The sequence below is a fragment of the Sceloporus occidentalis genome, unplaced genomic scaffold, assembly GCF_023333645.1.
Source record: "Sceloporus occidentalis isolate IW3139 unplaced genomic scaffold, rSceOcc1.0.p SCAF_2, whole genome shotgun sequence".
NCBI classification, from domain to species: domain Eukaryota; kingdom Metazoa; phylum Chordata; class Lepidosauria; order Squamata; family Phrynosomatidae; genus Sceloporus; species Sceloporus occidentalis.
Window position 1 is genome coordinate 245,499,679 of NW_028316982.1, and position 15,639 is coordinate 245,515,317.

The 15,639-nt window shown below is 43.0% G+C and overlaps 1 protein-coding gene across 3 annotated transcripts; it reads left to right on the top strand.

Moving 5' to 3' along the window:
- Positions 1 to 481: 481 nt before the first annotated feature.
- RNF6 (ring finger protein 6) lies at positions 482 to 10,821 on the top strand. Of its 3 annotated transcripts, none has more exons than XM_089512595.1 (5): positions 482 to 877; positions 4,572 to 4,639; positions 5,882 to 6,086; positions 6,728 to 6,835; positions 8,166 to 10,821. In XM_089512595.1, the coding sequence occupies exons 3-5, from the start codon at positions 5,897 to 5,899 to the stop codon at positions 9,821 to 9,823; spliced, it is 1,956 nt and encodes a 651-aa protein (XP_089368721.1). In that variant the 5' UTR covers positions 482 to 877; positions 4,572 to 4,639; positions 5,882 to 5,896; the 3' UTR covers positions 9,824 to 10,821. The 3 variants fall into 3 exon arrangements, with proteins under 3 accessions (XP_089368721.1, XP_089368722.1, XP_089368723.1); XM_089512596.1 differs by having other exon boundaries at positions 482 to 771; XM_089512597.1 differs by lacking the exon at positions 4,572 to 4,639.
- Positions 10,822 to 15,639: the final 4,818 nt, after the last annotated feature.

Genomic DNA, 15,639 nt, shown 5'->3' on the forward strand with positions numbered 1-15,639 from the left:
AAAACGTTTTAAATTTTAATAATGCAATGTTTTTAATCTTTTGAAATTGTTTTTTAAACTTCGTATTTTAAACTTTGTATGTTTTAACTTTTGTTAGCTGCCTTTAAGATATAAATAAATAGATTTATTATTATTATTATTATTATTATTATTATGCCTCTGGTCACCCTGGCCAGAGTTTTACTTAAAGCGGTACCAACACTGGGTTCTTATTATTTCTTCAGTGTGGATGCAGCCTTGGGGAGCCATTGGGCCAAAACTGCAGAAATAATAACCCAGTTTGGCTCAGTGCTAGGGAATCCTGGGAACTGTAGTTTATATTGAGGCGCCAGAGCTCTCTCTGACATCATTGCTCGGATGTTACTGGATTATATCTGAAGTGTGTTCGGCCTTTATTCTTCCCCCACTTAGAGACGCCTGCTCGCAGTGCGCATGCGCGTCCGCCCGAGGCGGAACTGAGAGCCGCGGCGCCTGAACCCCGTCGGACCTCAATTGTCGTTGCACCACCTCAGCGTCCGATCGGAGCGACGGCAGGGGAAGCTGTTAGTTTCCTTGCCGCCGCGGAGGGATACGAGAAGCAGGGGAGGCGACTGGCGTCACATATAAACCCACTTTTCGGGGAGAGCTTTTAACGGCAGCGGAGGAGGAGGAAGAGGAGGACTAGGCCTTGGTGTGGCGGCCGTCGCCGAGCAACCGCGCGCACCTGCTCCGGCCTAATCCCCTCCATTCAGGGCTGGAGGGCTCTGATTGGCTGCTTGCCGCCATTGTCGCGTAAGGAGTGGCTGGGAGGCGCCGTCAATCACTCCCTCGGTCCCGCCCACCGCGAAGGCTCCAATGTGGGCTGAGGCAGAGGGAGGAGCTCGGAGCCTCTGGCCAGGTAATGGAGGCCCAGAGAGGGAGAGGCTGCCCTGGAGCTCTTGGGAAGGGCTTCCCACACACAGCCCTCCTGACCAGGCCCGTCCTCCTTTCCCAGGACGCGTCCTCCTTTCTCTCCAGGAGAGGTGCCAAAGTGCCCTCCATTTTGAGATGACTAAGGTCCACCACAACACACTGCAGAAGCAATAGATATGTTTGTATTTAAGGGTGACTGACAGCTAGCTTTATGCTGTTTTGGTTCTGTATATGATTTTTTTTTCCTCACAAAAGGTGGTTATAGTTCCTTACAAAAGGTCTCTTTGCACATGCTCAGAGTTGCCTTGTTGCACCTTTGAGACAAACTAGATGGCCGCACTGCACTCTTATAGCGCTGCCATTCCACTGTTGGCTGCTCTGTCTGCTTCCTGTTGCATTCTGGGATTTGCAGTTTTAAGCAGGATGAACAGTTGTCCTCCTTTTCCAAGACGCCTCCTCCATTTCAACCTCTGTCCAGGAGGAATTGCAAAGTGTCCTCCATTTTGAGCACAGCTAAAAAAACCATGAGTGTACATTTGTATTAGCGTATCTAGCATTTAGAGTTCTCAGCCAGAGAGCTCTTAGGCCTCACTGGACTACAAAGCCCAGAATGCAACAGGAGGCAGCCAGAGCAGTCAAAGTGGAATAGCAGCACTATAAGAGTGTAGTGTGGTAATGTGGCAATTGAGTGAAAGATTGTAGCTCTCATAGGTCCAAAACACACAGCAGAAATAATATATTTATATTTAAGGGTGACTGACAATTATCTTTCTGCTGTTTTGATTCTGTATAGGAAATTCTTTGAGTTCCTCATGTAAAGTTGCTGTGGTTCCTCAGAAAAGGTCTCTTTGCACATGCTCAGAGTTTGCCTTGGTGCAAAGGGGTCTTGTAGCACCTTTGAGACAAACTGGATTGCCGCACTACACTCTAATGGAGGCCCGAAGAAGAGGAGGAGGAGGAGGAGGTCTGGAGAGGGGGAGACAGCCCTGGGGCTCTTGGGAAGGGCTTCCCCACACACAGCCCTTCTTACCAGGCATCCTCCTTTCCCAGGACGCGTCCTCCATCCCAGCCTTCTGCTCAGGAGGGGTCCCAAAGTGCCCTCCATTTTGAGCATGACTAAGGTCCAACACAACACGCTGCAGAAACAATATATATTTTATGCTTATATTTAAGGATGACTGACAACTACCTTTATGCTCTTTTAATTCTATATAGGAAATTCTTTGATTTCCACACATGCTCGTCCCTCCATATTTGCGGCTTCGACATTTGCAGCTTTGTTCCAGTTTGGGACACTTTAACTGCTCTGGCTCAGTGCTAGGGAATCCTGGGAATTGTAGTTTATTGTGGCACCAGACAGAGAAATCAAAATACCTCACAAAACTACAGTTGCCAGAATTCTCTAACACCATTTTAACCTTCTGTCCAGGAGGAATTGCAAAGTGTCCTCCATTTTGAGCAGAGCTAAAAAGCATTGAGGGTACATTTCTATTAGTGTTTCTGTTATTTGGGAATGTCTTGCTTTTTTTTTTCCAATTCCCTACGTTTTGCGTTGCATTGTCTTCCTTTGCAATTAGGACATCTGGTCAACTTGTACTTGGGCTGCATCTGCACTGCAGAAATAATCTGGTTTGACATCACTTTTAACTGCCACAACTCAATGCTATGGAATTCTGGGAACTGCCATTTCTAGTGCCTTGCCATCCTTTTGAGTTAGGACATCTGGTCATCTTGGCTAGTGTATGTAAGGTGTCCCAAGATGTCTGCCTGTGGAGTCCGAAAGATCTTGTAGCACTTTTGAGACTCACTGAAAGAAGAGGTAGGCAGCGAGAGCTTTCATAGATTTAAATCTACTTCCTCAGATGCATTTTGTGGAAGTAGACTTAAATCTAGGAAAGCTCATGCTGCCAACTTCTTTCTTTCAGTGAGTTTCAAAGGTGCTACAAGTTCTCTCTGCATAAGAAAAATGTAGGACATGACCCAAAAAAGCTAAAAACACTTAGAAATGTAAATTCATGCTTCTTGGGTTTTTTGTTGTTGTTGTTGGTTTTTTTGCCCTCAATATGTTCCTAACTTATGGGGATCCTAAGGTGGAGAACCTGTCATGGGGTTTTCTTGGCAAGTTTCTTCGGGATATGTGTGTGTGCACCATTGCTATCCTTTGAGGCTGAGACAGTGTGATTTGCCCTACAGGGTTTCTATGACTGAGCCAGGATTCAAACCCTGGTCTCCAGAGTCATAGTCCAATGCTCAAACCATTACACCAGCTCTTCTCATGCTTCTCAGTCATGCTCAGAATGGAGGACATTTTGAAATTTATCCTGGACATGAGGTTGAAATGCAGGACAGATCCTGTAAAAGTAGGATGTTTAGTCATCCTGCCCCGGGATCATCTGTAGGATAGGCCACACAACAAGGGGGTAACTATTGTGTAGAAGATGTGGGTTGTAATACTTATTGATGCGTGTGTGGTTGAAGAGATCTTGAAAAGCTACCCAGATCCTTTCTCTTAATCACCCCACTTCTCTCACTTTTTCGATGCATCTCAGTGATTCCCAAACTTTGTTTCTCCAGGTGTTTTGGACTTCAGCTTGCAGAACCCCAGGCCAGCTTGGCCAGCAGTCAGGAATTCTGGTAGCTGAAGTCTAAAATATCTGGAGGACCAAAGTTTGGGAATCATTGATTTACACTGCAGTTTGACACTTCATGGCTTCATCTTACAGAGTCCTGGGATTTATAGTTATGCAAGGCATACACACTCTCTGGCAGAGAAGGCTAAAGACTTTGTAAAACTCCGCATCCAAGGGTTCCATAGAATGAAGCTATAGCACTAAAAACTTGTGTAAAACTGCACTGTTTCTATAGTGTAGGTGCACCCGTTAATAGCAGAGTCTCTTACCTTGAAGCCTGGAGAGGAGGAAAGACAGCAACTTTACCGATCTATCTGCTGTCCTTGCATTTTTTTCCTTTCAAAATGTTCAAGTGTTGAAATTTCCACATTTGTCAGTCCATTACAGCAAAACAAACAGTCCCAAGAGTCTCGTGGCACCTTAAAGACTTACAAATTTCTTTTTGAATAAGGTTTGGTGAACTGCAGCCCATCTAGTCAGATGTAATTGTTGAACTTTCTCTCGGGTCCAAAACACGCTGCAGAAATAATCCAGCCCTGACTCAGTGCCAGTGAATCCTGGGAATTGTAGTTTATTGTGGCACAAGAACTTTCTGACAGAGAAGGCTAAATGTCTCCCAAAACTACAGTTCCCAGAATTCCCTAGTATTGAGACAGGGCAGTTAAAGCAGTCTCAAACTGGATTATTTCTGCAATGTGTTTTGGACCTTTGTCTAGTTAAAGAAATAGACCTAGAAAAAAGTGGACCCGTAGATGTTGAGAGGGAGAAAATGGCTATAAATAGTTACAAGAGCAGATGGTTTATGCTCCAGATCATCACTTTGCAGTTTATCACCATGTTAATTCTGCATTCTCACACATGATTTATGTAAAATCCAACTCCAGCCTGACTGTTCAAGGAGCACTGAAAAAAACAAAAGAAATCTAAAGTGTCGTAGAAGATTTTCAACATCACACCTTGTTAGAAATCCTTGACTTTTTTTCTTTCAAAGAGGTTTGGGGGCGGGGGAATCATGTAAAAACTTTGTTTTTGTTTTGCCTATTACTACAGATGCTTCATTCATAACAACGTCCAAGCTACTACTTTGGCTATTGGTACCTGAACATTAATCATATCATGTGAGTACTACTTTAAAGCACTGGTGATTTCTTTATTTCCTTTATTATTGTGTTCTCTAGTCTAAACCCAGTGTTTTAACACCTGGCATACTATTTGGCAATGGGTGGTGGTCACACTATCTGCTTAGTGCAGAATGCTTACCATTGATAGGTGTGTAAACCCACTCTGCTCATCTGTAGAAAAGGCAATTCTAAATAAGCTTCAGCTCTTTCAACCACCCCAGTCTTCTCTTGGAGTATAGCCTGCTGGGCAAGCTGCATTTGACGACAAAGAGCCAGCGCGGTGTTGTGGTTTGAATGTTGGACTGGGAAACTAGGGTCTGAATCTCTGCTTGGCCATAGAAACCCACTGGGTGATCTTGGTCAAGTCACAATCTCTCAGCCACAGAGGAAGGCAAAGGCAAACACCCTCTGAACAAACTCCACCAAGAAAACTCTGTGCCTTATGGTCATCATAAGTCAGAAGTGAATGAAGACACACAACAATTTTCTTTATAAGAGATATAGGCGGCATACAGACCACCCGAAAAGGGCGGTCTGTCAGTGCCTTATTTTGTTGCGTGAGGCAGCCACAGCGGACAAACTGCACGGCTCCCTTGCGCAACAAAAACCCACAAAAAGCAGGTTCTTCTTGCGGCACCATTATGATGCCGCAGTGCATCAATGGCACACTTGTGCCCCACAATGATTCCGGGATGTGTGGACGCTAGGCGTCCGTCACGTCAAAATGGCGGCACCCATGTGCACAGGCCACCGCCATTTTGACAGCCTTGTCAGGGGCGAGGAATGTCTGAAAGCGCTTCCCCTTGCACATCACGACGGCGCCCCATAGGGCCCGTCTGTGTAGTGCCATAGACTGAAATGAACGTTTTATAGACTTGATGAATGGCTATTCTATGCATAATTTTACTATAAATACTAGTACACAGTAGCTTCAGCATTATTACCTTGGATATTGTGAATGCAACTTGAAAATGTGCTTCTTGATGCCTAGCACTAGAATCAAAGGTAAAGCCAAAGCTTACTGCCCAGTCCTGTATACAATTAAGTTACATTGTGTTTAATGGGTCTTACAGAGAAAATGTGTCAGGGCCACTGTATGTCATGAGTTACAGCCTTAGCCTTGCTGGTAGAAAGGAATTAGTACGGTTGATCTTGAACCCAAATAAGAGCTAAACCAGGTGGATGGCTGTTGCATATTTAATACATGTAACTTTGATTTTTCTTTCCATGATGTATTAGTGTGATCTTCCTAGAATGGACTGTTCTAGGTCTTGCTCAGCGGCAGGTGGTGGACAGACAGTATCTCAAACCCATAGTGGTGATGGTGAGAGGCAATGGCAGCAGGAACGCCTTAACAGAGAGGAAGCCTATTACCAATTCATTAATGAGCTAAGTGATGAAGACTACAGATTAATGAGAGACCGCAATCTTCTTGGGACTCCAGGTAAGACTTGGCTGATGGTACTTAAACATCTAATATAGGGCCTAAACAGACAGGTCAAAATAAAGCTGCTTTGTGTCACTTTGGAAGTATGCTGTTTAAATGATGCATGTGTCCTAAGAGACCAGAGGCCGCACCAAAGCCACACTCCGGTCCTAAGGACTGGTGCGCGGCTTTGGCACAGCTTCTGGCCTCTTAAGATGCATGTGTCATTTAAACTGCATACCTCCAAAGTGACTTGAAGCAGCTTTATTTTGGCCTGTCTGTTCGGGTCCATAGTTTTGGTTTGAACTTTATATAGTTCTAGTATTGATATAATTAATTACTTAGTGTTATTATCCACCACTTTACATACCATTTTCTATAGAAAATGTGGTTAATAGATGAGGCAATAGTTAGAAAAAACAGAAGTTTTTATGTACTTGGGAAATGTATAGTAAATTTATTTCTATTTATATTACTGTTTTAAAAACAGAATTATTAGTAGTCTTATTTGAGGATTTGCTGCATTTTTGATATTCCAGATTTCCTCCTATATTTCTTTTATTATTTCTTTAAAATCCCTTTTTCTTGGTAACTATTCTTTTGGCTTCTGCGTTTTAAGCCACTGAATAAATTTGACAATACCATGTAAACTGTTTCAGGGGAAATAACAGCAGATGAACTGCAGCAACGCTTGCAAAGTGCAAAGGAGCATTTGGCAACCCAGCCTGACCCAGAAAATAGAGAATGGGAAGGAGACACAGTTGGATGTAAGTTTTCCTGATAAAGAAATTGCTTGATATAATTTATTGAAGATATTGTGCACATATTTAGCAAAACTAGATTATGTTAGAGTTAACAAACATAGCCCAAGGCAAGGACATAAAAGGGAAAAGGGTATTATAACAGTACGGCGATTTTTGGCAAGAGCTTGGTGAAGTGTTCACTTAATTAATTAATTAAAACAAAACAAAACAACTCTGCTTGAACTTGGATATATGAACACAACACATTTTGAATTGAATTTGTTTTTTAGGCACTCCTTTAGACCCTCCCGTTGCATCTTTTAGACTCTCTATTCAGTTATAAAGTAATTTTAATAAAGCAATAATCGAAATCATAAGGTTGTCCCTCGGAGAGATTTAGAATTGAAGTATGTCAGACTTAGAACATGTGAGATGCCACCCTTTTCCTCCAGTTAATTTCCATAATTTAATGACTCCTTGCTTTTGATGCTGGCCCAGGTACTACTTCCCCCTTCCCAGTTATCCTTCATAGAGTTTTTCTGTGTCTGAAGTAGAAAATAGAACTGAGTAGTGGGTATTGGTTTTTGTCATGAAGAATAGATATAAAAAGTATATATAGTTGTTGGACAGCTGAGAAATAATGATGTTGGGGAAGGCCATAGCTTCAGATTAGTTTTCACCTTCATAAACAGCAATACATATTTGCTGCTTTCAACACTCACCTTTTTTTTAGTAGGAGGTTGGTTCTTTAGATTTGATAGCATTTGTACAGCCTCAGGTGTGACAGAATAAGAACTGTGACTGCCATATTGTGATGATTAAAGCTTGTGGTTACAAATTTTCAAGTTGTCAGGTTAACAGTTAAAGGTAGCTGTTTTGTCCAAGTAAAACCAAGATTCTTGAAAATGCTGGTTGTCTTTATCTGCAGTCTATAAACCATAAAATCCTCTTATTAAAATACACATTTGATAGAAAAGCATACACTACACAGTAAAAATAAGTATTAAAATAGCTAAAAAATTCAGTTATGCATTGACTATAGTTAACAATGTTCTGCCATTGATGATCTAGTAAAAATTGCCAAATTTAAAAACCTAGCTACCTGCTCTGTAAACATTCTGTTGGATCTTTGAGCAAAATGATTAAAAGGGACTCAGCAGAGAGCCCTGGGAAAAGCGGGATATTTGGGAATATTAAGTCTTTCCTTGCCCTTTCATAGTAATCATAATGAAATAATATATTTAAGAGATTCAAATTCAGTCTTGTTATAGGGGCAACACTGGTTATTAAAAGGGGTTTCATTGTATATCCTGAAAAAATATATTGTGTGTGTGTGATTTTGAACTGCTTTCAGATTCACAGACTCTGGGGGAAAATTCAACCAGCGATTCTCTGCTAGAGTGGCTGAACAGATTCCATCATACAGGAAATTCCACCCGTAGCGGACAGAGTGGAAACCAGACTTGGAGGGCTGTAAGCCAGGCAAACCCAAATAATGGTGAATTCCGGTTTAGTCTTGAAATAAATATAAATCATGAACATAACAGTGATGATGCTGCTGGTGAAGAATTCAGTGGCTTCTTACATGGTCATAGTAACAGAGCACATATTGTAAATAGGTCTGTAATACCAGACAGCCCAGTGGCCAGCCGAACCAGGAGCCAGACATTGAGAGCTGCTGCTGCTGCCAGTACTTTTGCATCATCAAGACTTGGAAATGTTAACAGTTCAGTGACTCAAAATACTGCAGAAACATCGCAACTCTTCTCAGGCAGACTCAGAAGCAGAAACAGAAACTCAGCAAATTTTGTAGGACACCGCACCTTTTTAGATGACAATGAGCACAATATTATCAGACAAAGAAGAACACGCCGAGTTACATCAGTGAGGCTTCACAGAGGGAGAACTCAGGATAGAACTCAGAGGGCTACAAGACAAAGACCAGATGTTTTAAGACTAAGGTCGACTTTTACTAGTCAGTTCCAGTCTCTCTTGGAAGGGATGCCACACAGGAATGTACAACAGACCCATAGAGAATCTAGTGGGACAGATGCAGCACAGTCTCTTCCAGAGCAAGATGAGGGACAGACACCATCTTTGGATGTAACATTGGAAGATGAAGAATCTGCTGGATCCACAACTGAACCTAGACGACATCCTGCTATTACACTAGACCTTCAGGTGAGAAGGATTCGTGCTGGGGAAAATAGAAATCAAGACAATATTGCTGCTAGAACCCGTTCAAGAGCAGGTGCGACAGACAACCTGGTTACTTTTGAAAGTGATGGAGGGGGGTTTCATCGTACTGTTTCACGATCTGAACATGCAGGTATACGAACATATGTTAGCACCTTACGGATACCCCTTCGTAGGATTTCGGAAACTGGACTTGGGGAATCTTCAGCCACAGCTCTTAGATCAATTCTAAGACAAATTATGACAGGGTTTGGAGAGCTAAGCTCTTTAATAGATACAGAATCAAATTCTGACACTCAGAGGAATAGTCCGAATTCATTAGATGCGCAGTCGCAGCTGTCTAACTTGCATACCCTAAACAGTATCAATGAATTCAATGGGACTTCACTTAGGAGCAGACCTGATGAGCAAGGTAGCAGAGAATGGGATGGGGAAATGGATGTTACACAACACTATAGTCAAGGTAATGAAACACAAGACAGCAGACAGTTTCAAGATGCAAACAGTTTTGTTGAAAATGGAACACTTCCCATTCTTCGCCTTGTGCCCTATCTTTTGTTACAAGAAGATACTAATGGTCACTTGAGGGGATTAACCAAAGAGCAAATTGATAGTCTGTCTACCCGAAATTATGGGGATGTCAGTGTAGAAGAGGCTGAAACAAGTAAAACATGTAGTGTGTGTATTAATGAATATGTTATTGGAAATAAGCTAAGGCAGTTGCCCTGTATGCATGAGTTTCATTTTCATTGTATTGATCGCTGGCTTTCTGAAAACTCCACTTGCCCAATTTGTCGGCAACCTGTAGTGATTTAATATTGTGGGAAACTGATGAATCATCTGGGCTGTTTTTAATACCTTTCAATAAGAAGAGAGGGCTGTTTTAAATATGTTAAAATGGGACAAAATCTGACTTTGGCAGTGAATGCATCAGTGAAGCAGAAGAAAATAAATGTCAAATTACCATCATAAGTCTATTTTTCTATATAATTTTGTTATGGAAAGCACTTCTGTAATATAGACATTTCATGGCTTTTGTTCCTTATGATTCAATCTTTATTGAGGTTTCACTTTATTTGTGCAGTGGTCAAATAGTTTTGTTTTTAGCTGTTTGCTCTATGAGCAGTGCCCTTTTTTGTGTTGCAAATGAAACTGGAAACCTTGGCACCTGTAAGAAGGTTCTTAAGTTATTTGAAGTGCTTGGTTTTACTATATGGGGTATATTTTTATGGAACACCCTGCACATTTGGTTTTATTTAAGTATTTTATAGGTAGCTTTTGCATGCTTTATACATGGCTTACTATTAACACTTTAATTTTTAACATGTATGAGGTTCAAGTGGGAAGTTAAATTTATATTCACTGGAGTGATTTAGAGCAGTTAATGTTTCAATACATTCTGCCATGAGGTTAGCATGAAGAACTGTTAATCCACATATGCCAACTGTATCTTCAGAAATTGCTTGAAGAATATAGAAACACTGTATTTAGGTTGTTTAATCCAATTTATAGGCATTCTGAGGAGTCTGTAGTTCTAAGACAGAAGAGTGCCATGTTTAAAGAGCTTAACTGCAGTATGCATGATTTATGTTTTCATTTTCTTAAGATTTTAACAGTTTGTTGTAAGACTGTCTTTTCTGGACCATGTACAAATGGGATACATAATTCTGTTCAGCTTATAAGGGGAGCTCCCTGAGGATCAAATGTGATACCATGTTAAGGGAATATGTATACTCTCTGTAAAATACCAAAAACAGCTGTATACATGGCCTTTAAGGCACATCTCAATACCTGACAACAGAATAAAACTTCAAAACTGGAACAGATGTCTGCTGTTATTTACACACTGTTACTTATATACATATTCCATTTCCAGTGGAATTTGCAATGCTTGTTTCTGTCTAGCTGCAGACTTCCAAGTCATTCTGCTTCTTGGATCTAGCTTATAGTAAGTTTTTTAATAACCTGCATTTGTTTCTCATACATTTGCCTGAACTCTTATGAATACTTTGGTTATGTTAATATGAACACTTGACATAGGTGGGATTTGCATCAGTAAATCCAAGGTTAACTTCCTTGTCAGGGAAGCTTTTGATGTTAAATGTGGAAATTAAATTCAAACTTAGTATTTTTGTCCTCCCTAATTCTCTAGCTGATGATTTTAAAATACAGTTACAGCAGAAATAGTGCAAATATACCTTCCTAGTTACAGGGCCCATGCAGATCCATAATTATTTCCAATCTGTACCCTTGTTGTTGTGTGCCTTCAAGTTGTTTCGGTTTTATGGCGACTCTCAAGTGAACTATCGTTGCCTGATAGTTTTCTTGGCTAGATTTGTTCAGAGAAGATTTGCCATTGCCTTCCCCTAAGTCTGAGACCATGTGACTTGCCCAAAGTGACCCATTGAGTTTCATGGTTGAGCAGGGAATCAGACCCTGGTCTCCTGAGTCTTAGTCCGACACTCAAACCACTATGCCACACTGGCTCCCACCATGTATCCCTCCATGACCATAAAAATCCAACTTGCATCCCTGTTCATCTTTTGTATATAGGTAATCTTTTATTGAGCCCAGAACACTCCAGTAGGAACACTAGGTTCTGGGCAGTTAAGGCATGTACATGGAATTTAGAAACAGTATATCTGATGTATCACCATTTATGCTTCTGATAGCTTCATTGTTTGTGGGTATCTTATAGTGCCTCTTTGTGCAGTTGTATTTTTACTATGTGCATGGGATAGACACATAGACTACTGGCAAAACATTGGCGCGTTACAGACTGGCCAAAACGGGAGGTCTTGCGCCGCTGCTGGTTGCTGCGTCTGGGAACCGCAGCAGCCAAACCACCTGGTTCCTGGGCGCAGCAAGAAAGAAGCGCCAAAATGGTGCTTCTTCCTGCGCCCCGGAAGAGGCGGCGCAAGGTGCGCACTCGTGGCGCCACTTCCGGCGCGCGATGTCCGGACACTGCGCGTCTGCGACGTCAAAATGGCGGCGCTCATCTGTGTGCGGTGCCACCATTTTGATGTACTCGTTACGTGCGAAGTGCGTCAGGAAGCGCCACCCCTCACGCGTAACGACGGCGTCTCATTGGCCCGTCTGTAACGCGCCTTTGTTTCCACTAGAGACTAAAAGCAATCCATACTTATCTTAAAACTTATAGCTGACTGATCATATTTTTATGACCTTTTATAATACAGTTTATCTGATCCTTCACAACACCATCAAATTTAAAATCCTCTTCTCCAGCCAAACACTTTCAGTTATAGTCGTGCCAGAATCATACCAAGATACCTTGAAGGAAGCTTAGGCTGCTGAACAGATGGTAACATCTTGGCAGCCACCAAAAAGGGAGCCACTATCACATTGACCAGTTATTTGCTTCATACAAAAGTCAGAGCACTGAGCATAGTATTGTATTCTGTCAGCAGTTCTTGAGGCTGGTCTTTCCGAACCCAGTTATCTAAGATTAAGTGACCAGCGAGGTCCCACAGGGCTCTGTCCTGGGGCCAGTGTTATTCAACATCTTTATCAATGACTTGGATGACAGAATTGGGGGCATACTCATCAAATTTGCAGATGACACCAAATTAGGAGGAATAGCTAATACTCCAAAGGACAGGATCAAAATTCAAAATGACCCGAATAGACTAGAAAGCTGGGCCAAAGCTAACATGAAATTCAACATGGAGAAATGTAAGGTACTGCTCTTAGGGCAGAAAAATGAAATGCAGAAATATAGGATGGGGGACACCTGGCTGAATGAGACTAAGTGTGAAAGGGATCTAGGAGTCCAAGTAGACCACAAGTTGAACATGAGTCAACAGTGTGATGCAGCAGCCAAAAAGGCCAATGCAATGTTAGGCTGCATCAATAAAAGTATAGTGTCTAGATCAAGAGAAGTAATAGTGTCACTATATTCTGCTTTGGTCAGGCCCCATCTGGAATATTGTGTCCAGTTCTGGGCACCACAATTCAAAAAGGATATTGAGAAACTGGAGCATGCCCAAAGGAGAGCGACTAAAACGGTGAAGGGTCTGGAAACCATGTCCCATTCGACTTAGGGAGCTGGGGATGTTTAGCCTGGAGAAAAGAAATCTTGGCTTTGTGTTGCCTTTTCATGCAATGGGGTTTTAAGAATGGTTTCTTCTTCATGGTATGTCTGCCTCACACAAATGGGTTTTCTCCCCATTTGTGTGAGAGCACAGATGACCACTCAGAGAACCACAGTTACAGGTAAGAAACCTTTTCTTCTTCTGCATGGTCTCTGTGCCTTACACAAATGGTTGACAAAACAAATTTGTATGTAACACCTTTGAGACTAAATGAGCAAAATAAGTTGTGGCATAAGCTTTTGTAGACTTCGTCTCCATCCACACTGCAGAAATAATCCAGTTTGACTGCCAGGGCTCAATGCTATGGAATTCTGGGACTTCTAGGTATTTTTAGACATTGAGCATTCTCTGTCAGAAAGCTCTGGTGTCATAACAAACTACAGTTCCCAGAATTCCATAGTATTGAGCCATGGCAATTAAAGTGGTGTCAGGATGGATTATTTCTGCAGTGCAAATACAGCCCCAGTCTGTTTCCTCAGATGTATTAAAGTAAAACAAATTTAAGAAAGCTTATGCTACAACTTCTTTCGCTCAGTTCCAAACATGCTACAAGATCCCTTTGCATACTGATATTCCACACCAGGGGTCAGCAACCTCCGGCCCGTGGAGGCCTTACTGCCAGCCCCTGCCTGCCCCTGCCGCCGCCACCGATTGTGGCTTTCGCCGTTCCCGGTCGCTGCCATTTTTTCAAAACGGCGGCGAAATCTCGCGCAACCACCTCCGGGTCACGCGAGACTTCACCGCCATTTTGAAAAAAATAGTGGTGCCTAGAGGCGAAGTCTCACGTGACTTCGGCGGCCTCTGAGAGGCCCGCTGCGGCCACTGGCGCCCTCCAAGAGGGCGCCAGCGGGGGCAGCGGGCTTCTGAGAGGCCGGTTGCCGGCGCTGGCGCCCTCCGAGAGGGCCCCGGCGGCAGCAGGGGGCCTCCCAGAGGCCAATTGCCTTTGCTGGGGCCCTCCGAGAGGGCCCCAGCAACAGCAAAAGGGCCTCCCAGAGGCCCGCTGCCGCCACCGGAGCCCTCTTGGAGGGCCCCAGTGACGGGAAAAGGACCTGCAAAGAGGGGGAGGCCTCCAGCGCTGGTGGCCCCCACCGGCTTTTTTGCCAGCCTCTGACAGGGCCTGGGGCCACGTCAGGGGCCGGCAAAGATGGGGAGGCCTGGCCCCCGGAGGGTGGAAGCTCCGCCCCCGGCATGTGGCTCCACCCCAGAAGGTGGAAGCTCCACCCCTGGCATGTGGTCCCGCCCCCGGAGGGTGGAAGCTCCACCCCCGGCTTCGGCCCCCAGTCGCCTGAGGGACAGCAACCCGGCCCCCGGCTCAGAAAGTTTGCCTACCCCTGTTCCACACTAACGTGGCTATGTTTTTGGCAAGTGTATTTGGTTTGTAACTAAATCAGAAGTGGGGAACCTCTAGCCAATAGGCCAGAGATAGTTTCTAATGGTTTGTTATCCAGTCCGTAAGCTGCTGTTGCTGTTTTCTCCAATCAGCAGTCAGACATGAGAGGCTGTTTATGGCCTAGGAAGCTGATGCATGAAACCTGACCTCTGTTTTGTAACCTGGAAAGCTGTTGCACTGTGGCTATGCATAAAACTGAGTTATGGTTTGTATAACTGTAAGCTGTTTCCCTGGAGCTAAACCCACAGTAATTAAGCATTATGCATTGGGCTGTGCCTTGTATGTTTAATGGAGAAATTTCCAAATTGATAAAAATTATATTAACCCTGTCTATGCCCTTAGCTCCACTCACTGCTGGAATATACTCACGAGGCCCTTTCCAAATAGGAATTTAACTCCAGACCAAAAGGATTGCCTGTCGCTGTCATATGGAGGAGAGTTTACAAGGCCCTTAGCTGCTGCATCCACAAATGCTATGTCAACATCCAAATGGACTGAATGTGATTAAGTAGGAGATATCCTGTTTGAATTAAAGACTGTACATATGAAAGAAACCTTTGGCTTTAATGTCACTCCCCCCCCCCCCCCGGAGCATAGGAAGTTGTTTGATACTAATGGTCTGTCTAGCAAATATTGTCTAGATACCATGCTTATGTAACCTAGTTCCCTCTAGATGCATTAAATTACAGCTTCCATTACCCTCAACTCATATAACCAAAGATGAGAGGACACTGAACTTCACTAATAAACGAAGGACTATATGTTGCCCACCTTGCTTTAGGGAATAAATAAAATGGTTACTTCCCATGTTGCAAAGATCTGACTGACTTCTGCTTTTTTACAAAAGAAGTACACACTATATAATGTAAAACACTACAGGAGCCACATGTTTCAATATGGAGGGGAAATCAATTGGATGAGGGTTTGTATTTCTGTCTTCATACTTAACCTAAGCTCCTCCTTGAAGTCCCAGTTCTCAGATAATGTGTTCTCTAGAAATGTAGCTGGATTACTTCAAAATCTCTAACTTGACCATTGCAGCCTTATCTTCTGGTTACTTATTTATATCACCATCCAGGATTTGTGCCGGCAAAGGCACATCTATTGAAAGTTCACTCCTTGCAACTATT